Source organism: Leuciscus leuciscus (assembly GCF_965113295.1).
Source record: "Leuciscus leuciscus genome assembly, chromosome: 21".
Lineage (NCBI taxonomy): Eukaryota > Metazoa > Chordata > Actinopteri > Cypriniformes > Leuciscidae > Leuciscus > Leuciscus leuciscus.
The window spans coordinates 10,573,459-10,594,700 of record NC_138745.1 but is presented as its reverse complement, the minus strand read 5'-3'; the positions used below and the strand labels follow the sequence as shown (position 1 = coordinate 10,594,700).

The following is a 21,242-nucleotide window of genomic DNA, read 5'->3' as shown; positions in this document are numbered from 1 at the left end:
ATTGAACTGTACATTTTAGGTGTTGATGAAACTAGTTTTGGGCCAGAGCAGAACGATGGAAAGCTACATTGTCCCAGACGACAATGTATTGCATCTGGTCCTTTTGGTTTGCTGCTGTGATATTATTGTGTAATCTGTCTAAAAATGTAAGAATGATGTCAGTGTTGTAACGACCCAAGTTGGCATGGCGGTGGAGGACCCCATTCTGTATAATGGCAGCACAAAGGGTAATGTTACCCCCACGTTACCCTGGTACATTGACAAAAGCCCTGTGGCCAATGATGTTTCTTCACCTTCTTCGCACTGTTGTCAGGTTAAATCCAGCCTCAATGTATATAAACTCATGCAGGACTTCCTCCGCATCCATTTGCAAAACTCTCTGAAATACAGCAAAAGATCACATTGTGTAGATCAATATACTGTAGGTCTGCTGTACAGTAAAATTACATACAGTAAAAAGGTTATGTGTGCAGTACACAATACTACAGTCAGTGAACAAAACGTACCACCACATATTCACGCCGCAGGACTTTCACCCTGTCTGAATTTCTTTCAAATGGCACTTACAGTTGTTTCATCAGAACTTGATGTTTTTTAAGGATACAGGCTATTGTTGACAGAGAGACCTGTTGGACATTATTGAAAATTAGGTGATCATTGACAATATGGGCTTGAATTTCTCGAAGTCGGATTGCATTATTGGCCAAAACAAGGTTTATGATCTCTCTCTCTCTTGCTCCTGTGTGAATATGGGGCCCCTCCCTCCTTGGTGTTCACGACGTTCAATCCTATGTTGGCCAAACAAAATACATAGCTTACTGTAAAATGATACATATGAATATATACCAAAACTGTTGATATAGTACATGCAGTAAGCAATGGATTTTTTGTTGACTGAAGAGAAGTTTCTCACCTGTGCTCTTGACGAAATGTCCGAACTATTGATGCCACCGTGTACCTGCTTAGGTTAGGCTGTACTCTCAGTCCAGCCTCCCTCAGTGTTAGTTTGTATAGTACTTAAACCTGATTGGTGTGTCTACAATTAAGCACCAGTATGTGTGCACACCTGGTGGCTGTGTTTAACCAATTGGTTCATGGGTGTGTTCATTTGAAAGCCTTTGCTTTGAAATTGCAAGGAAATTACATCATGATAAATTTCTGTGTCAAATGCGTTGCATACAAGTGTGTTTAGTGTTTTGCAAATCACTGTGTGTAATGTTTTGCAAAAAGTGTGACACTGACAATGTGCTTACAGTTGTGCAAATCTAGCCTTGTGTTTTGCTCCTTGAGTGTAAGGTTTTACTAATTGTGGGAAAGTTTTAAATTTAGTGTGTAAGCAATTGAAAAAAACTGTAATCCACAATTCATGTCACTATCTTGATGCTCTCCATGTGCTGGCGTTATATACCATGGATGGATTGTGGATAAATGTCAGTGAATGGTAGATATGGTATGATCTGCACTGAATGAATATGCTGCAGTAAAACCATATAGTACTTCCCAGTGAAGTGCTTTACTATTCACAAAGTGTGTAGAAGTGGAAAGTGCAAAATGTTTGTAATATTGTGCAGTAACATGGCCGTGCACAAATTGTGAGTCATGGCTTAATATCAAAATTAGTACCTATTTAAAGATATTGGACCCACTATTAAGTGTCTTTCATGTACTAACATAAAAAGCATAAAAAAACCTGCATGCAATGGCATCTGTAAATGCATCTATAATTACACTGTTGACCTTTCACTTACCCCTTAACCCACCCCTTAACCCACCCTTAAACCCACCCTTAAACCCACCCTTAAACCCACCCTTAAACCACCCTTAAACCACCCTTAAACCACCCCTTAACCCACCCCTTAACCCACCCCTTAACCCACCCTTAAACCCACCCCTTAACCCACCCCTTAACCCACCCCTTAACCCACCCCTTAACCCACCCCTTAAACCACCCCTTAACCCACCCCTTAACCCACCCTTAAACCTCACCAAACCACCTGTCCCTAACCTTACCCATGTTTTGTTTTGTTTTTTTGACTTAAGTAGTTAAAGACACCTAATATAATGAAGGACCAAAATTATGATGTTTAAAGGGGTCATGAACTGCATTTTTCTTTAATTTGTAATGTTCTCTGAGGTCCACTTATAATGTTCCCCATGCTTTCAATCAGCTCTATCACTCTCTCTCCTCTCCACCAAGCTGATTTAGTTGTTTAATTATAAATAATGTATTGATATATTGTCCTTACCAACCCCTAACCCTAAACATACCCATTGGTAACCCTCTTGAAATATTTAGCCTAATTTGTTTATATATATATATATATTCAGTTTTCTTGGAAAGAGACTATTTTCTGTGTATGTGAGAGACTTCGGTTCATTTGCTGCAGCACAGCTTGGGGCTTTACGTCCGATGTGTGACACATTTAAGTGCAGTAAATGGTAAAACAATTGCGCTACAAACTAGTGTTTATTGGTATGTTAATAAAAATGTAATAATTTGAAAACAAATACCAGTTTACAACATCCAGCAGCACAATTAATTGTTTTTGCACAGCTAAATAATAACTGGAGACTGCTGACACCTGAAAGCCTCACACATAAGTTTAAAATGGCTGCGCCCGCTCTTACGTTACAAATAAGGTTGAAAGATAATACAAAATGAATCATTTCCTTGGATCTAGTCTTTGCCAGTTTTAATCAGGTTTCCTCTTTTGGAGTAGAATTGGCAAGGTGGCGCTGTTGCAAAACTCTAGGGTCCAAAAAATGAAAATAACTGAAACTGCAGTCTCCAGTATTGCAGGAATATAATATTGGGACTTGCAAGTAAATGCCCACTGCAATGATTGGGTAACAGTTTTGCATATTAAAATCATTTTCAACGGCCCTACCATTACATCTTGAAAACTTCCGATGTTGAAAAATATCTTGTTACATATGTAGTTACAGTTTTTCTCAATTGCTAAAAGACTAAAACCCATTGGCTGAACAAAGTTCTCAGTTGCCTGAACTCATTTAGCTAATTGTGCAGTCTGTTGTCAATACCTTAAACCATTTCACATGGTAAAACACAATTTGCAGATCTCACTTAGACTTTTCAGCAAAGGGCAAGAGGAGGGCAAGAAAGAGGAAGAGAGGGAGGAGAGGAAGAGGAAGAGGGGGAGGAGGGCAAGAAAGGAGGAGGGACAATATTGCTTGTGATGTCGACGAAGTGCTCTGGCCTGGCCTGACCCAGCCCAAAGACAAGAATAAGCACACTGATCACATCTTTACTCCTTTGATTTTTGTCCCTTTTGGTATTGTATACTGTACAGTGCATTGTAGGCTGTATACTGTACAATGAACAAATTGTATGGCCTGAACATTGTGCTTTCCATTTGTTAACAGTACTGACTGCTCAATAGATTTTGACTGGTTGCAGGTTCATATCAACAAAGAACAAGAATTACAGTATCACAGAGACAAAGGACACGTTTGTGAGATGCAGGGTACAGTACTGTAAAAATAGGGGTACAAGGAGGAGGAAGAACAAAAAATAAAATTGCAAAGAGCAAAGCAGAGTAGTAATTTCTGATCAATTTTGAGCTACTATGATAGAACATGTTTTCGTTCATCAAAAGACAATGACGGAAAAATATGAAATTTGTTTTGAGATTAAAAATGTACTTCTCCCTGAGAACTATGTGTTTTTGTTGTTGTTGTTGTTGTTGTTTTACTTTTCTTTTTATTTCCTTTTATCAAGTGCAGTCATACAGTATGTCACAAATGAACTTTTTGATGGTACAGTAAGGTGTCATGGGTAAGTCTACAAACAGAATAGCAGTCCGTAGATATCTTTCGAGAACTATATGTTTCGAACAATGTGTTTTAAATTTTTTGGTGTATTGTTTACTGACTGCTTGATAGTGTATATCATTTTGATCACTTTTATGATTTGAGAGCAGTGTTTGATCTTGAACACAGGTAAAACTGTTTTGAGGCGAAAGTTTCATTTTTGCAAGAGAAGTCAGAGGTTTTGTAAATAGTGCTTGAAGATGAGGTTTTAAAGGAACACTCCACCGTTTTTTCATATTAAATTATGTTATTCCCTTAACTAAGACGAGTTGATACATACCTCTCTCGTCTCAGTGCGTGCACTCAATCGCTCTGGCGCGCGGTGACACTTTGATAGCACTTAGCTTAGCCCAGTTCATTCATTAGGGACCAAACAGAGATGAAGTTAGAAGCGACCAAACACCTCCAAAATAAAACGTGGCGCTTTTCTAAGAGGGTAAAAAGGATAACTATAATGTATGGCGGAATAGCACTTGGGAGCACTTCGACTTGGCGCAGTAAAAAGTCACGCCTGAAAAATCCTCTCCCCCTCTCCCTCTCTTTTTATTTTGTGTCACCATACTTGGTCGTGTAACTACTTGTGTAACTGTATTTAAATAAGGAAAACGTGGAGGTGTTTGGTCGCTTCTAACTTCATCTCTGTTTGGTCCCTAATGAATGAACTGGGCTAAGCTAAGTGCTATCAAAGTGTCGCCGCACACCAGAGTGATTGAGTGCACGCACTGAGACGAGAGAGGTATGTATCAACTCGTCTTAGTTAAGGGAATAACATAGTTTAATATGAAAAAACGGTGGAGTGTTCCTTTAATGTTTTCAGAAAATGGAGCAAGGTTTCAGAAATTGTGTTTTAGCAATTGAGAAAAACTGTAAAACATTTGCGAACAATGTGAAACATTAATGCGTATTAAATATGCTTTATAAGTCTTGGTTGTGGCAAATAAAGTTTAAGTACTTGGAGTTAACAGTAACAATTGACAAAGGATGACTTACTGTGTTTTGTGTAAACTGAAAATAAAGAAATGAAAGTACAATCGTTTGTCGTTTGTTTGTTTGGCTATTCATCGTTCATCCATTTTAATATAGTCAAAAACTTATACATTGTCATTTGCAGTGTCCCGTTTGTGTTTGCTCATCTGCAATATGTCTCTAAGATGTTTCCTGTCACATGTTAAATAGACATTTAGAAAATGTCTATAAGATGTTTATGCTATAAAATGTATGTAAAACAGCTTTTTCTAAGATGTTTAACAGATGGTTTCCAGATTAATTGCTCTTTAGCAGACATCTTAGAGACGTACCCATGCTGTCTGATGACAAAAACAAAAAATGTCGTTCATTGTAGCTTTTATTCAGGATTACAGAGAATGGCTTAGATCAAAACAATAACAACAACAGCAGTCTCTACGTGCTTTATTCCGTATCCTATAATCCAGCATATTGAGCTCATAAATGCCGAAGCAAAGGAAAGAATAGTAAATCACTGCAGCATATCACAACTATTCAGTTTGACAGTATAAATACTCAAATATCAAACGATCTGTAACAGACAAAGCAATAGTGACACATGGTAAAAAATATTGTTACTCAATCTTGTGAGTTGCGACATTGCTGTCGGATCCAATATAGTTGGCACTGCATCATCTTTTATTTTCAGTCTCTCTGAAAAGCCTGTGTTGATCTGACTGGAATTTTTTTTTTAAATATAAAGTCTATTCAGGCTTTCTTAGGCCATGTCCACACTAATACGTTTTCGTTTGAAAACGTATATTTTTCTCTCCGTTTTGGCCTTCCGTCCACACTGAGACGGCGTTTTTATTAATGAAAACAAAGCTTTTTTGAAAACGTGCTCCAAAGTGGATACATTTGAAAACGCCGTTTTCACGTTGTAGTGTGGACTGTTATTTAAAAACGATGACGTAAATTTAGTCATGTGACGCATATTGTACCAATAAATATTCATGTTTATACCAGTATTGTGCCTGTTATGTGCTATTCACATTCACACTGTTGCTAAAAATATTCTACATTGCACACTCTTCATATCCCAGTCCTGCAATGATGACAGAATTTACTCACATTTGCTGTCCTGCGGCATAGAGCAGTTGCGTTTTAGACCAAACATATGGGGTCTGCGTGCGATCTGGACCGCATCAGTGAATGGTGAGATATTTTACTAAATAAAATGATCCTGTCTGTAGAATTGCGCGATAACTTCATTATTTATTTTTCCATCTGTATCATATCAGTGATCTTTTGTGGGGTTTTACGCATGCACAGTAAAGGTGAATTTAGCGTTTTCAGGCGTTTTTCAAAAGTTTCTCATCCACACTGAAACGTCCGAAAACGCCTGAAAACACTAGTGTGGACGGAGAGCATTTATAAACGAAAATGCCGTTTTCAAATGTATCCGGATTAATGTAGACATAGCCTTAATGTTAGGATAACAAGGATGGCAATGCAAAGACTGTTTTTCCACAGCTTGGCACTTCAAAACGTTTTGTAATCCTCAGAGGTATCTCTATCATTTTGTTGCTGGAGTAATCCTGTGTTTGCATCTGTCTCGTATTTACTACTACATGACGTGTGAATCGGTGGAAGGGGCTGAAGAAGCAATGATGTAGAAATAGGCGTTGATTTTCTTCTGTAGAGGTCTTTCGTCGCACTATGACGTAATAATGTGACAAAATCCAAAACGAGTCTTTTTTTTCTTTTCTTTTTTTTTTGCATGCCACATGTTTTGCGACTAACAATGAAGTTCTACCAGAAAGACTCGGGAGAATAAATACTGTAACAATTATACATTTATTAACAGCCCAGCAAGCAATATCATGATATAAAGTTCTTTGGTGAAGGCCCCGTCCGTAGCTCACAATCCGAGGGTCCGGACTCTGCATTTCTTGCCTGAAGACGAAGGCAGGGGCGCAACCGACCCTCTGTGAGTTATGGGAAGGAACCATCTTGGTGGTGGTGGGGAGGATGGAGGTGAATAAAAACGTCAGCATCTGCGAACTCAGAGATGTGTAAGTACCGATCTTTTATACCACAAGTATTATTTAGAACACGATTGGATAGATGAGAAGTTAATAAGTGATGTAACAATTGAGTCTTCCTGGCAGAACTTATGCTAAAGCTTTCATTTTTGAGTTCTGAACATTTATTGAACATTTAACATATATTTATAGTTCAATAACCTCTTTTATGTTGAAAGATCAAGGTCTTATAACAGGCCAAAAAAAATCTATATTTTAAGGGATGATTTTTAATGTGTTTAAACCAACGCTATATTAATTTTATAATGGTCTAACATAATAGTTCTAAAAATATATTTTTTTAATCTTCCCAGTCAGAAGATTAATTGAAATCAATGCTGATTAATGCAATAGGCTGTTGATTAAGTTCCTGACCTGCATGTCAAACTGGGCATGAACGCTTCCAGAACAGCCCCTGGAGGCCCAAAATCTCCTGACTCAAGAACACTTGCAGTAATATCTAACTACATAGCTGATGAAACTCACAGCAAGTGGTAGAAATATTCCTGTTGTGTCTCAGAACCAAGAATGCTTTTGAATTCTTAGCACTGGCTCTCTCTTTGCTTTGTGTGGTGTCAGTAAATCACTAAAACAGTCTTAAATTCAACAACAAAAAAGAAAGATTTTGCCTCTGCGCTTGTTTCTCGGGTCTTTTTAGGGAAGATCATCAAGTCAAAAACATATTTGTTTGTATAATGGTTTTCACAATACATATTGTGTTATGTTAATGAATATCTTGATAGCTTCACGCCTTAGTCACATTTAGAAGATTAGAACTGGGCGATAATATTTGATATAAGCAATCAAGCAATTGAGATATATTCACACAGCCAAATTTTTTATTTAGCATATAGTAAATTTTCATTTACTTGACTGTACTGCATGTGTGCGGGTAAGTTGTGTGTATATATCCAACTTTTAATGTATCTCTGGGTGATAATATAGTTTACATTTTGTGACGATATAAACATCAAGTAGTTGATTTGCTATGTGTGATGTACTTCAACTCAGAAGCCTTATATAATACTTAAAGGGTTAGTTCACCCAAAAAAGAAAATTCTGTCAGTAATTACTCACCCTCATCACCTCATGTTGTTCCAACCCATCTTCGGAACACAAATTAAGATATTTTTGATGAAATCTGAGTACTGGATCACTCCTCCACAGGCTTATGGACACTATAACTGGTCCAGCTGGCCCAGAAAATTTATTAAAGACATTGTTAATGTCCAAGTGACTCCAGTGGCTCAATCTTAAGTTTATAAAGCGACGAGAATACTTTTTGTGTGCAAAAACAAACAAAAATAACGACTTTATTCCACTTTTCATTTCCTTCTCTCTTGGCCTCGAGTCTTTTCACGTAGTGTAATAGCGTAGCGTCACGTCACCACGTAGGCTCACTATTGGGCGACGCTAGTCATGTGTGTGATACGTGGTGACGTGCAACACAGACGCGCTATGCTATTACACTACGTGAAAAGACACTACGTGAAAGACTATTCATCAAAAATATCTTAATTTGTGTTCCGAAGATGAACGAAAGTCTTACGGGGTTGGAACAACATGAGGGTGAGTAATTACTGACAGAATTTTCATTTTTGGGTGAACTAACCCTTTAATGGGTAAAAAAAAGTCCCTATTTTTCTAAGGTGTCTAGTCACGTCAGATACACTTTAAGAAATACAAGTCAAACTCAATGACCTTGTTTGGTGGTTTAACACTTCAAACAGAAAACCGAAAGAGTGAAAGAGGTCAAAGAGGAAGGGAGGTAGTGTGCTTTTTCATAAGCAACTCTGAACATTCATGTTTGTTCTGAAGGTGTTAGAATAACAACAGTGCTGTGCGTCTTTGTGGTTTTGGTGCTTTGAATCAAGGGTTATGTCTTTCATATCTGTGCTTCCGGAGTGATTGCCACACCCTACATTTACAGCAAAAGCCTTCTCAGCCAAACTCATCTAGAGGTTATTTCTCTATAAAGCAGAGCTTCATGTTGTGGTGTGTATTTCTGTCAAGAGTTATTTTAGTATCATTGAGATCATTAAGATTTTCTTTTTCTTTTGTAACAGTTTTTTGAATTGTAAAAACACAAAATCCCATTCTCTGAACCAAATTCTCAATAGCCTAAACCAATTTGTCTAATAAATCACTCTTTCTGTAAAACATTAAACAAGTTCAGGTAGTTAAAAAACTGTATGCAAATCTCATGCAAACTCTAAACACATTTTAACTCACTAAAACACATTTCACACTGTGATGCACTTATGTTTCAAAATGCTAAACACAGGCAGGCAAAACTTAAACACAACTACAACACAGTTGTTATCGTTTACACACAACGGCTCAAAATTGTTCACACTTATTTCTAATGATGTGATCAAACCAACTGTACATAATGCAAGTTCAGAGTCCCAAAATTGACTCAAAATGTTGCACTGAATGTTGATACCAATAATGGATGGTAACAATTATAAGAGGGAGAAAAGGAAGAGGATGAGTAAGAGGTGGTGAACAAGCAGGAAGAGGATGAGGACGAGGAAAAGCATGTTTGGAGAATGTTGTCAAGGCTGGATCTGGCTTTAGGGTTTTTCTCTTTGCCTGCAGAGATGACATTGTCTGAAATGTGGAGAAACTCCTCCGGCCGGACCAACATGAAGACATGATGCTGAAGCAGAATCAATCTCTCATTGACCTTGATTCTGCAGTGGCACAACTTTTCTGAGTGACTATAACATGCTTTTCATTTAGAGTTTTTTACTGTAACCTTTTTGGCTTTTGCAGTTGGGTACACTGTTAGACTTTTCTGTAATTTTTACAGTTATTTAGCCTACTTTAAATCCCCCAGTATTATACTGCTATTTATCTTTACAGTAAATAACTGTGATTCCCATTGCATCATGGGGATTTTCTGTTACGTCTAACACCACATACAGAGACTTACTGTATTTTTAAAATTTGCACTACTGTATTTGACGTAACGGCCTCTCTGGCTGGCACCATTCCATCGTGCTTTTTATTTCCTAATTTTTGCCTTACACCGCGTGTCTACAACGCTATAATAGCCAGAGGCTGTCTATATTGGACACATTGAAGCAACCGGACCTTTAATACAAAATGCAAACCTGTTTGTCCCTTGTCAGAAATTGCGCGAGCGCTTGGACTCGGAGTACCGTACGTCAGAAATATAACGGCCGCGGCGCATCACTCCACTGTCTGGGATTTGTCGTGACTCGTGTCGCGCCAGAGCATCCAGTGTAATATCAGTGGGGTCTGTCTTTTGTTGGATCGCGCCGTTCCTGTCTGGCCCGGGTAAGAGACGGAATTCACTTCACCGAGAAAGAGATCAGCAACCAAGGTAAAAAAAAACAAACAAAAAAACAAAACATTCTGTGTGTGTTGACAGGATTGTGCCCAGTTTAAAGTATGTTAACGTTAGCCTAACGTCGTCAACATGGCGGTAACGAACTTTACCACGGTAAACGTACTCGGTTACTAACGTAACCTCGGTTCTCTCTAGAAGAGGGAACGAGTACTGTGTAAGATATCTTACGCTGGGGAAAATCCTTTTCCGCGAGATATTGAAGCCAAAAATTATCCTTAATTTTGTAATAATGCAAAACGCGTTGCAGCAGCAATGCAGACATAGGCGAGACAGCTCGCGCGCCTATTGGCTGCTCTGCGGCAACTGCAGCAGCCTATCGAGCGAGGCCTGGCGTGACGTCAGACCCAATCAGGGCACTTCGCGCCCGCTGCGTCACGTCCCGCCGAAATGGGCGTGGTCTAGGCCTATAAATATCGCTCGCAGGCAGCTATTATCTGGTTTTTCATCATCGAAGCAACCAGAGCGTGTGCATGCACGGCAAGATACGCAGTACTCGTTCCCTCTTCTAGAGAGAACCGAGGTTACGTTAGTAACCGAGTACGTTCTCTTACGAGAGGTCTCTCGTACTGCGTAAGATATCTTACGCTAGGGGACCCAATGTAAAACGCCGTGCATGCTGAGATCTGACACCAAAGACCCAAGGGCGAAAGCCCGGGGTACATATAGTGCACAATCACTCAGGGAACTCACAGGGAGTCCGGGAAGAGGGAGGGGTGCAGCCTCACTTTTCCACATATAGTAGCGTCGATAGGACACGAATTTCATCATACAGACAGGGCGGGGTACGGCCTGAACTGATGGGGAAAATGTGGGTCTTACACAGTTTGCCCTTATACTGTCGAACATTGAGCTGTGCTCAGCAGACGCAGCATTCTGAGCTGATCGCATCAGGTCAGATAATACTGGTAATTTAGACCGACAGCAGCCTGGCCTGCAGGGCGGGAACCTCTAGGTTATAAAACCTTATAAATGTAGACGGGGAGGCCCAGCCTGCCGCCATACAAATATCTTGCAAGGCAATCCCACTTGACCAGGCCCACGAAGAGGCCATGCCTCTCGTGGAGTGCGCTCTGACACCCAATGGGCACTGCATGCCCTTGGAGGCGTATGCCAGCGCTATAGCATCAACTATCCATCTGGATAGGCTCTGTTTCGACGCGGCTAGTCCCTTAGAACGTCCGCTAAACGAAACAAAGAGCTGCTCCGTCTGTCTGAAAACAGACGAGCGAGACACATAAGCTCGTAATGCCCTGACTGGGCAAAGGAGGCTCGCGTCTCTTTCCTCATCAGGGACCGGTAGGGCTGACAGGGAGATAACCTGCGCCCTAAACGGTGTGTTGAGGGATTTTGGAACATAACCGTGCTTAGGTTTGAGTATAACTTTTGAGTCATTGGGCCCAAACTCCATGCACGCCGCGCTCACAGAGAGCGCGTGCAGATCCCCTATGCGCTTCACTGAAGCGAGAGCCAGCAAAAACACCGTCTTGAAAGACAGGTGTTTCAAATCGATTGACTGTAAAGGCTCAAATGGCGCACCTTTCATGGCTTCCAGAACCGTAGAAAGGTCCCATACGGGGACTGAGGGAGGTCTGGGAGGATTCAGTCTCTTAGCCCCTCTAAGGAAGCGGATGACTAAATCGTTCCTTCCTATTGACTGACCAAGCGTTGTTTCTGAGAACGCTGCTATAGCCGCCACATAAACTTTGAGCGTGGAGGGGGCCCTGCCCCCATCCAACAGCTCTTGTAGGAAGGAAAGCACCTCCGTCACACCACAGTTTGTGGGTGACACACCACGGGCTGTGCACCAGCCCGAAAACACCGACCATTTCAAAGAATAGAGTCGTCTTGTAGACGGAGCTCTAGCCTGCGTGATCGTGTTTAATACTCCCTTAGGGAGTCCAACATGTACCCGTTGATGGCCCAGACATGAAGGGACCATAGTTCCGGGTGAGGATGCCAGATCGAGCCGCGGGCCTGTGAGAGGAGATCTCTCCTCATTGGTACTGGCCACGGGGCAGTACTTGCTAACTGCATCACGGCTGGGAACCAAGGTTGGTTTTTCCAGAACGGTGCTACCAGCAGTACTGAGCATCCTTCTTCCCTGATCCGTTCTATCACCTGAGGCAGGAGAGAGACGGGGGGAAAAGCATAGAGCGGGCGGCGGGGCCACACATGGGCCAGCGCGCTCCTGCTCTTGGAGAAAAATTCTTGACAGTGAGCGTTTTCTTGAGACGCAAACAGGTCCACTTCCGCTCTGCCGAATTTCTTCCACAGCAGATGGACTGTCTGTGGGTGTAGAGACCACTCGCCTGCCGGAACATTGTTCCTGGACAGTCTGTCCGGTCCTATATTCAAGATCCCTGGCACGTGCGCTGCTCTGAGCGAGCGCGGGTTGCACTGAGCCCATACCAGGAGGCGTTCTGCCAGCCTGTACAGTTTCTCGGATCTGATGCCGCCCTGGCGATTTATGTAGGACACCACAGACATGTTGTCCGAACGGACCAAGACGTGGTGACCTTTTATTTGGGGACAAAAACGCGTCAGCGCGTTGTCTACTGCCAGCATTTCGAGGCAGTTTATGTGCAGGAGCTTCTCCCGTTCTGACCACTGGCCGAAGAACGGTCTGCCCTCGAGCAGCGCTCCCCATCCCGAGGTGGACGCGTCCGTGGACACCACTTTCACCCTCGAGGAAGTCCCCAGGCTTACACCTGATTGGTACCAGTCGTTCGCTTTCCAGGGTTTCAGAGCTGTAACGCATTTCTGATTGACCCTGAGGCGAAGCAAACCGGGTGCCCACGCTTCGCGTGGGACTCGCGCTTTCAGCCAAAACTGCAGCGGGCGCATGCGGAGCAGACCCAGCTGGAGCACTGACGATGCTGAGGCCATGAGACCTAGCATCTTCTGAAATCTCTTGAGCGGGACAGACGCGCCGCAGCGAAAAGAGTTCGCTGTGCGTCGAATGTCTACCGCGCGCTGTTGTGATAGTCGTGCTATCATGGATAGTGAGTCCAGTTCTGTGCCCAGGAAAGATATTTTCTGACTGGGTGACAGGGAGCTCTTCGCCCAATTGACACTCAGACCCAAATCCTCGAGGTCATCGAGTAAAATGGTCGTGTGTTCTATGAGCACTGCGCGAGATTGCGCTAGAATCAGCCAATCGTCCAAATAGTTCAGCACTCGCATGCCTCTCATTCTGAGGGGTGCGAGCGCCGCATCCATGCACTTCGTAAATGTACGGGGTGCTAGGGACAAACCGAACGGCAGGACTGTGTACTGATATGCCTGGCCCTCGAAGGCGAATCTCAAATATCGCCTGTGACGTGACGCTATCTGTATTTGAAAATACGCGTCTTTCAGATCTATTGACACAAACCAATCTCCTTGGCGAATCTGCACAAGGATTTGCCTGGTCGTGAGCATCCTGAACTGTCGCTTCACAAGCACTTTGTTCAGTTGCCTTAGATCTAGTATGGGTCTGAGACCCCCGTCTTTTTTCGGTACCAGGAAGTATCTGCTGTATAGCCCTCCTTCGCTCTGATCTTGAGAGAGAGGCTCTATGGCCCCTTTGCTCAATAGTTTCGTCACTTCGGCTCGAAGTAGATGTGCTACTTCTGTTTTTACCGTGGTCTCGACGCGCGCCACATAGCGGCGAGGGCGTCGGCGAAACTGCAGCGAATAGCCTCTTTCTATAATGTTCAGCACCCACTTCGAAACCCCGGGTAGCTTTGCCCATGCGTCTGCATGGATAGCTAGGGGTTGAATACGAAGCGCGCTCCGCTCACTCAGCGATGGAGAAGCTTCGGTGTGCTGTAACACAAGCGTGGCGCTCGTGACATTTGAGGCATGGGGCGCGCTGATGACAGCGGGCAGATTGCCCGCGCTCGACTCCTCTGCGGTGGTTAACCGCGAGGGGGAGGGCTGGGCGGTTCCCGTGGGAACTGTCATGTCTATGTGTGGATGTGGGCGCGGGACAGCGGGCACATTTATCACACCGAAAGCATCGTTCGCTTGCGTGAAGCGAGTGCACGTTGGTTTCGTTTTTACAGAAACCGTGAGACATGCATAACGTGGTGTTAGTGGGCACTGGGTAGTGGGCACGTTCACCATGTTTGAAGCGCAACCGATCTGAGTCGGTTTTATGTGCGCGAGCCCTGTGTGACAGGCTGTGCTTGTGTGTAGGGATGGGCACTGGGCAGTGGGCATTCTTACTACACATGAAACACCATCGGCCGTGGCCGGGACACCAGAAAATACACTCTTTTGGGGATTTATCTGGGTAGCCGTGAAAACGGCATTTGTGTGCAGGCAAGCGGGTGACAGAACCGACTTGTTGGCTGCAGAAAACACTGGAACAGTCACATTTTCTGGAACTGGACGAGCGAATAGCTTTGGTGTGAGTCCGGCCGCAGCGGGACTGGAACACCGTCGTTTTCCTAGCTGTGCTAGGACGACTTCGGGGCCTCGGGCTTCACCGTGATCCTAGGTTGCGAGCCACGTCCTGCGGGGCGGCGACCGGATGAGCGGGAGCGCGGTCTCGTGCTTCTGGCCTGGCGGCGCTGTGAAGTGGAGGCAGTGGACGGTGGCTGTGGCTGTGAGCTCTGAGCAGACGGTTTCGCACGGCCTGCTGCAGAGCTGGAGCGCTTCGGGAGGAAGTGCTTCATAGCCTGAGACGCTTTCTGTACCTCTGCGAATCTCTCCGCGAAGTCCTTGACGGAGGATCCAAAGAGGCCTGTGGCGGAAAGCGGGGCGTCGAGGAACGCGGTGCGTTCAGACTCGGCCATTTCCGAGAGCGTCAGCCAAAGATGTCTCTCAGACACGGTGAGAGAAGCCATAGTCCGTCCAATGGCTTGTGCTGCGGACTTAGTAGCACGAAGAGCGAGGTCCGTGGCACTCCTTAAGTCCGGCACGCAGATCGCGTCAGGTCCTTCCTCATCCAGCTTACGGAGGAGATCGGCCTGGAAGATCTGGAGCGTTGCCATGGTGTGCAACGCTGACGCAGCTTGCCCGGCGGCGGAGAAAGCGCGGCGGAGCAGGCTTGACGTCGTGCGGCAAGCTTTAGAGGGCAGGGCCGGCTTAGCGCGCCGTCCAGCGGAGGGCGGGCATAAGTGGGCCGCTATCGCCTCTTCAACCGGCGGCAGCGAGAGGTATCCTTTGTTCTTGGCATCGTCAACGGCGGAGAATGCCAAAGAAACAGCAGGACGCACTCTAGCAGAATAGGGGGTGCTCCAGGACTTGGCGACTTCTTCGTGTAACTCAGGAAGAAAAGGCGCCGGTCTGGACGCAGGCGAAGCGCGCTCCCCAGGCAGGAAAAATCCATCCAGCCGGTTGTGAGCGGGCTGCTCAGGCGAAGACCACTCGAGGCCGAGGCTCACCGCGGCCTGTGCGAGTACTCGCATGAGTTCCGTCTCAATGGAAGCTCTCTTGCCTGACGACGTGCGGGCAGGGGGTGCGGGGTCCTCAGAGCCCGCCCAATCCTCACTGCCTGACGCCAGGATAGAGCAGGAATCATCCTCTCCCAGCAGGGCTTCCTCATCCGCGATATCAACGGAAGCGGCGGCAGACGGCGGCCGCTGTCCGTCAGGAAGCGAAACAGAAGAAGCCGGGGAAGCAAGCGGGCGAACCGGCGAGCTTTGGCGGCTGAGGGAGGGTTCCGGGGCCCGCTGGGCACGGCGCTTTTTACGGCGCGACGCCGCAGCGGGCGGGGGACCAGTCTCGGTGAAGACGGCTAGGCGAGTCCTCAGAGTCGCCATTGCCATTAGCTCGCAGTGAGGGCATCCGCCGTCAGCGAGCGCGAGAGCTGCATGTTCCTCACCCAGGCAGGAAACGCAGATCACGTGGCGGTCCCCGTCACTGAGTGTGGCTCTGCACGAGCCGCAGGAAGGCATCTTTAAAAAGACGCTAGCTCTTTTAGAATGTGTGTCGCGGCGGCGACACACACACACAGAAATACAGTGTAATAAAAGAGAAGGATATAAGCGCCGGAAAGCGCAGCAGGAAGGCAGGAAGGCGGCGCGGCCAGCGACTTCAGTGACTCGTCCCGCTGAAGGTGCTCTCTCTCGACGGCGCGGCTTCTAATCCAGCTCCAGCGATGCGTGTGCTTCGCTTGAAGGATGAAAAATCAGATAATAGCTGCCTGCGAGCGATATTTATAGGCCTAGACCACGGCCATTTCGGCGGGACGTGACGCAGCGGGCGCGAAGTGCCCTGATTGGGTCTGACGTCACGCCAGGCCTCGCTCGATAGGCTGCTGCAGTTGCCGCAGAGCAGCCAATAGGCGCGCGAGCTGTCTCGCCTATGTCTGCATTGCTGCTGCAACGCGTTTTGCATTATTACAAAATTAAGGATAATTTTTGGCTTCAATATCTCGCGGAAAAGGATTTTCCCCTAGCGTAAGATATCTTACGCAGTACGAGAGACCTCTCGTAAGAGAACTGAGCTAACGTTTCATTTTACACACTTTGTTAGATTATTGAATTGTCGAGTTAAAATATGCCAACGAGTAACGCGTTTACATTAACAATAAATGTGAATAAACTAATGTGAAATTCTGTTTTGGTTGTAGATAATGTTGGCCTACTGATGAGAACCTTTATAGTTTTAGCATTAGTTTGCAAACTATAACATATTATAGTTTTTTTTTTTATGTAATTTAACATTTACTTCCATTTTTATATGTGTTTAAAGGCAACTGCAACAAAGCGCCAATTCGCCCCAGTGACTTATAGCAAGATGCCGGAGGTAACGTTAGGCCATTTGTGATATATTTTGAGATAAGTTTGCTGAAATGATTAGCAATATGTGAAAATTGCTTTGGAGCCACAGGTGCAGACTAGGTAGCTTACAATATCTTATAAAATCTCTATAAAATTGGCTAACTTTATATCAAATAAGTGACCTTTGCATCATGTCTAACTTTATATTTATTACACAGCAAATTAACCAATCAGAAGATGGGCCATTGTCTTTGTTCTGTCTCGCCAGATTAAATGTATCCAGGTAAGCACTGCAGTAAAACTCTCACTAATTCATTCATACCAAATCTAGCATTCTAAACAACTTAAGTTTATATTTTTGCATTATTTTGATATTTTATTAGGCAGAAGACTCTACCATTGCAGTCCCACCTGACCAGGAAGGTCCTAATATCAGCGCACAGGTGGGTTAACTACTGTAGGAAGGAGAACAATCATCACACAGTGATTTCTTGCATGTTTCTTACTGTGTATTTGTCTCAAACAGGAACCCCTTCACTGCAGACAAGCTGAAATGGGCTAAAATCATCGATTTCAGTCTTTCTTTCTATGGATCTCAGCATTTTTGGACAGAATTTAGGATTTGTAAGTATTAAAATTTAATCTGGCATCATTTAATTTAGTTCTTTTGTATGCTATTTATTGACAAAAGCTGTTTACAAATATATATTCTTAAGTTTTTGTGAAAATAATAATAAAAATTAACAAAAAAGGAGGTTAAAAATAATGTGACACTAATATTCTCTCTCTCTCTCTCTCTCTCTCTCTCTCTCATATAGTGTTGGAACCGGGATCTCCTCTGAAGGACTGAGTACATTTGTGTTTGTGGACACGCATGCAGACCAGGGAACATTCTGATGTTGTCAATCAAGTTCTGAACAGGAACCAATCTTTGGAGAAGTTCATTTATTCGCAAAGGTGGACAAAAACATTGTGTTGGCTTTTTAAAGATTATTTTGATGATGACTTTTACTCCTATGCTGTAGAAAAGATGGAGGAGTAGACAGTCAGACATTGATAATAATAAGAAATGTTTCTTGAGCATCAAAGAGACTTCTTTCAAAAACATTAAGACACTTAAATACTTCTTTTGGCCACCAGTGTACATGAATCAACACATTTTTGTAAATAAGTGAAATTATTTTGAAGGTGGGGTTATGTGTCATGTATTGTTTTTAAAAATGTGTGCAGTGAAGGACAGCACATAATGTGTTAATTTAACACGTTTCATCTTTGTGCTAACCTTTCTGACATATTTACTTTGTTAAAATCATTAACACAATGAATGAGTTAAAATTAACACAAAAAAATGTTATCCCTGAACTCACCCATTAATGTGTAAAAATTTCACACATCATTTCCAGCATTGGCATGTTTATTTTGTGATATATATGAAATGTTTTAAATAAAAAAAAATTATTTTGTGATAACTTTGTCTAATTGGTTTGTATGTCAGTAGTACTTATGTAGGATACAAATAAAATTAATCATATATCAAAATTATAAAATCTAATTTATATTTAGTACAAATAAAAATAATTACAGTAGTGTACTGATTAGCTTCGTTTTTACAGTGATGCACTGTATTACACAATTACAGTACCATGTACTGTAAAACTGAAATACGGTTTGGTACTGTAACTCTTAATTACAGTAACTTATGGCGCTTTTCCACTACACAGTACCAGCTCGCCTCGGCTCGCCTCGACTCGACTCGACTCGGCTCTGTTTGGTTTTCCACTGTGTAAAAGTTGTACCTGTACCTGCTTCCAGGTACTTTTTTTCGTACCACCTCCGGCGAGGTTCTAAGCGAGCTGAGGCGATACTAAAATGTGACGTGAAAGCACGGCAGACTGCTGATTGGTCAGAGAGAATCGTCACTATTCACTGCGTCATCATTGCACGCGCTAGACGGAGTATCCTGAATAAAAAACAGCAAAAACAAAAACAAAAACATCCAAAAACAGCATACACTCGATTTCCTCCATTGTCCTGTGTGTGTGGGTAGCGGGTGTGTCTCGCGCGTCTCGCGTAAAAGATTAAGTCACGGCAGTTTCCTGCGGCGTCGCTATGACGACCAGGTACTATTGTGGAGGTACTATCTGCAATGGAAAACGGAGCGAAAAGCGAGCCGAGCCGAGCCGAGTCGAGTCGAGTCGAGTTGAGCTGGTACTGGTAATGGAAAAGCGCCATTACTGGCAACAGTGTTGCCAGTAAGTTACTGTAAAAAACCCTTGAAAAGTGTACGCAAGAGCTGAATATACAGATATTCAATGGGCCTACTATACAATATCCATTACAATACTACACTTGCAGTGCATACAGTATACCATTTATTCACCTTACTACTGTCATTACTATACTTTTTTACGTAATTGGAAAATTAGTTTACTATGTTACAATATGCTTTTTTTTTCCTGTAACTGCATGCTTTGGATTCAGTGTTCTCCATTTTTTTATGTAGTGTCTAACGAATGATCTGTAGTGTTTATAATTTTGGCTCGCTGTGTGTATATGATCTGAAAGCATTGTTTGATTTTGAGCACAGATAAAATGGTTTTGAGGCAATTGTTTGATTTTGCCAGAAGAGTCAGAGGTTCTCTGAATGTGGTTTGAAAATTTGGTTTTGTTTGAGGTTTTGAGAAAGTGAGTGATAGTTTCAAGAAATGTGTTTTAGCAATTCAGAAAAACTGTAACTACAATAACCCTGTTGCTGTTGACAGAAAGTATGCAGAAATACAGTCTCATTAACCTATCAATTTTTTGGGGGGGATTAGGTTTTGTGGTCCACAGTTTAGTTAGTTATGCCGTAATGCTATACTCTTTCCACTGACAAAATCGACACTGTTATTGAACTGATTTGTATCAACATTGAACATGACTCTTATTTTCTTCTGTAAAGCCTGAATCAACCTCATTTTATAATAAATAATAATTCAACACTGACTTGAGCTGAATAATGACACTATTGTTTTTAGGCAAATTTGGCAGGAACGCTAAGAGGTTAATTCGTCTAATATTTCAATGCAGTTTGCACAATCACTGATTGTGTTATTTTCCTGTTTATTACATTTAAAGCATTGTATAAAACTTTATAAATAAATAATTTATAAATAAAGGAGACCTGACATGACTTGACTACATAACTTGCAACCACCTAGTCCCTGGCTAACATTCAAACTATGAAAATAGCCAGAAGTTATTTAAATATACAATAAAAAAAAATCATAATCAATTCACATAAATTATACATATTCAAAATTAGCATAGTAGAATGATTTCTGAAGAATCATGTGATACTGACACTGTAACTGGACTAATGGCTGATGATAATTTAGCTTTGCCATCAAAAGAAGAAATTACATTTAAAAATATATTAAAATAGAATTTTTTTATTTTAAACTGTAATAATATTTCACAATCTTACTTTTTTTTATCAAATACATGCAGTCTTAGTGAGCTTTCAAAAACATAAAAAAATCGTATTTATACCAAACTTTTGTCCGGTAGTTGAGGGCTATTTGTAAAACCATTTGGAATTTTGATACTGTGAGAATTACAATTTTTCTCAATTGTTTACACACAAATACTTGTACTTGAGACACAATGACCACAACATGTAACTCATTCACCAACCCCCTGAACCAATGCTGCTAAACTACAAGCACAATTCCTGCTTTACACTCAAATTGCAGTTCTAAAACACACCTTTTTCAAAACACTACACACAATTCTCTGCTTTTGGCACAATTTTCATGCAGAAAATCTCTTGTTTTCACAAGGAACACACTGTCATTCAAATATGCACACTCATCATATGGGCAAACACCCGTCACACAGTTTTACAATTAGCAATCAGAGCTTTAGCATAAAAGGGCAACAGGTCAGCTCTTCAATGGAGCAATGGATGCCAACATTGGATTTTTTTTTTTTTTTTTTTTTTTACTGTAACTGTAATACAGTCAATTCTTCTGTTGTTTTGTATGTAGATCACTGTATGTACAACTTTGTGTTGGTTTGGATGTACACTGTGTACATTGTTTTTGTGGGAAAAATAAAATATATTTGTTACCGTGTATTTGTGTGTTCTGAGTATAAAAACAATATTCTCAAATATTTTACAACACACGTATGTATGTACTGTCTGTAGTAAGTGTAACACTGAACCAAAAAAAAAAGGCCTAAGTCATTATGATGAATGGAGAAGAAGTTTTTTCCATTCATCATAGTGTTTTACACTGAGCACATCAG

At 42.5% G+C, this 21,242-nt stretch overlaps 1 protein-coding gene and 1 long non-coding RNA gene across 9 annotated transcripts; one reads left to right on the top strand and one right to left on the bottom strand.

Annotated features, from left to right (window-relative positions):
• Positions 1 to 5,158: 5,158 nt before the first annotated feature.
• Positions 5,159 to 8,238, bottom strand: LOC309485460. Its single transcript, XR_014201203.1, has 2 exons — positions 7,938 to 8,238; positions 5,159 to 6,833 (listed from the first exon to the last, which is right to left on the bottom strand). It is a non-coding gene; the product is annotated as an uncharacterized lncRNA (long non-coding RNA).
• Positions 6,785 to 21,101, top strand: LOC309485454 (uncharacterized protein). 8 transcript variants are annotated; one of them, XM_082152286.1, is made up of 7 exons: positions 9,593 to 10,332; positions 16,924 to 16,977; positions 17,171 to 17,235; positions 17,336 to 17,395; positions 17,479 to 17,576; positions 17,771 to 17,851; positions 17,887 to 21,101. In XM_082152286.1, the coding sequence occupies exons 1-6, from the start codon at positions 10,309 to 10,311 to the stop codon at positions 17,800 to 17,802; spliced, it is 333 nt and encodes a 110-aa protein (XP_082008412.1). In that variant the 5' UTR covers positions 9,593 to 10,308; the 3' UTR covers positions 17,803 to 17,851; positions 17,887 to 21,101. The 8 variants fall into 8 exon arrangements, 2 of the variants coding, with proteins under 2 accessions (XP_082008413.1, XP_082008412.1); XM_082152287.1 differs by lacking the exon at positions 9,593 to 10,332 and adding an exon at positions 8,409 to 8,429 and having other exon boundaries at positions 17,771 to 21,086; XR_014201196.1 differs by having other exon boundaries at positions 9,606 to 10,212; positions 16,924 to 17,235; positions 17,771 to 21,087.
• The last annotated feature ends 141 nt before the right edge of the window (positions 21,102 to 21,242 follow it).

What these genes read in the sequence shown, in the direction of transcription:
- LOC309485454 (XM_082152286.1), top strand. Translation starts at nt 10,309, where the DNA reads ATGGCGGTAACGAACTTTACCACG. An exon ending in CGGTAACGAACTTTACCACG is followed by an intron (nt 10,333 to 16,923) that starts GTAAACGTACTC and finishes ATGTGTTTAAAG; the next exon opens with GCAACTGCAACAAAGCGCCA. An exon ending in GTCCTAATATCAGCGCACAG is followed by an intron (nt 17,396 to 17,478) that starts GTGGGTTAACTA and finishes TGTCTCAAACAG; the next exon opens with GAACCCCTTCACTGCAGACA.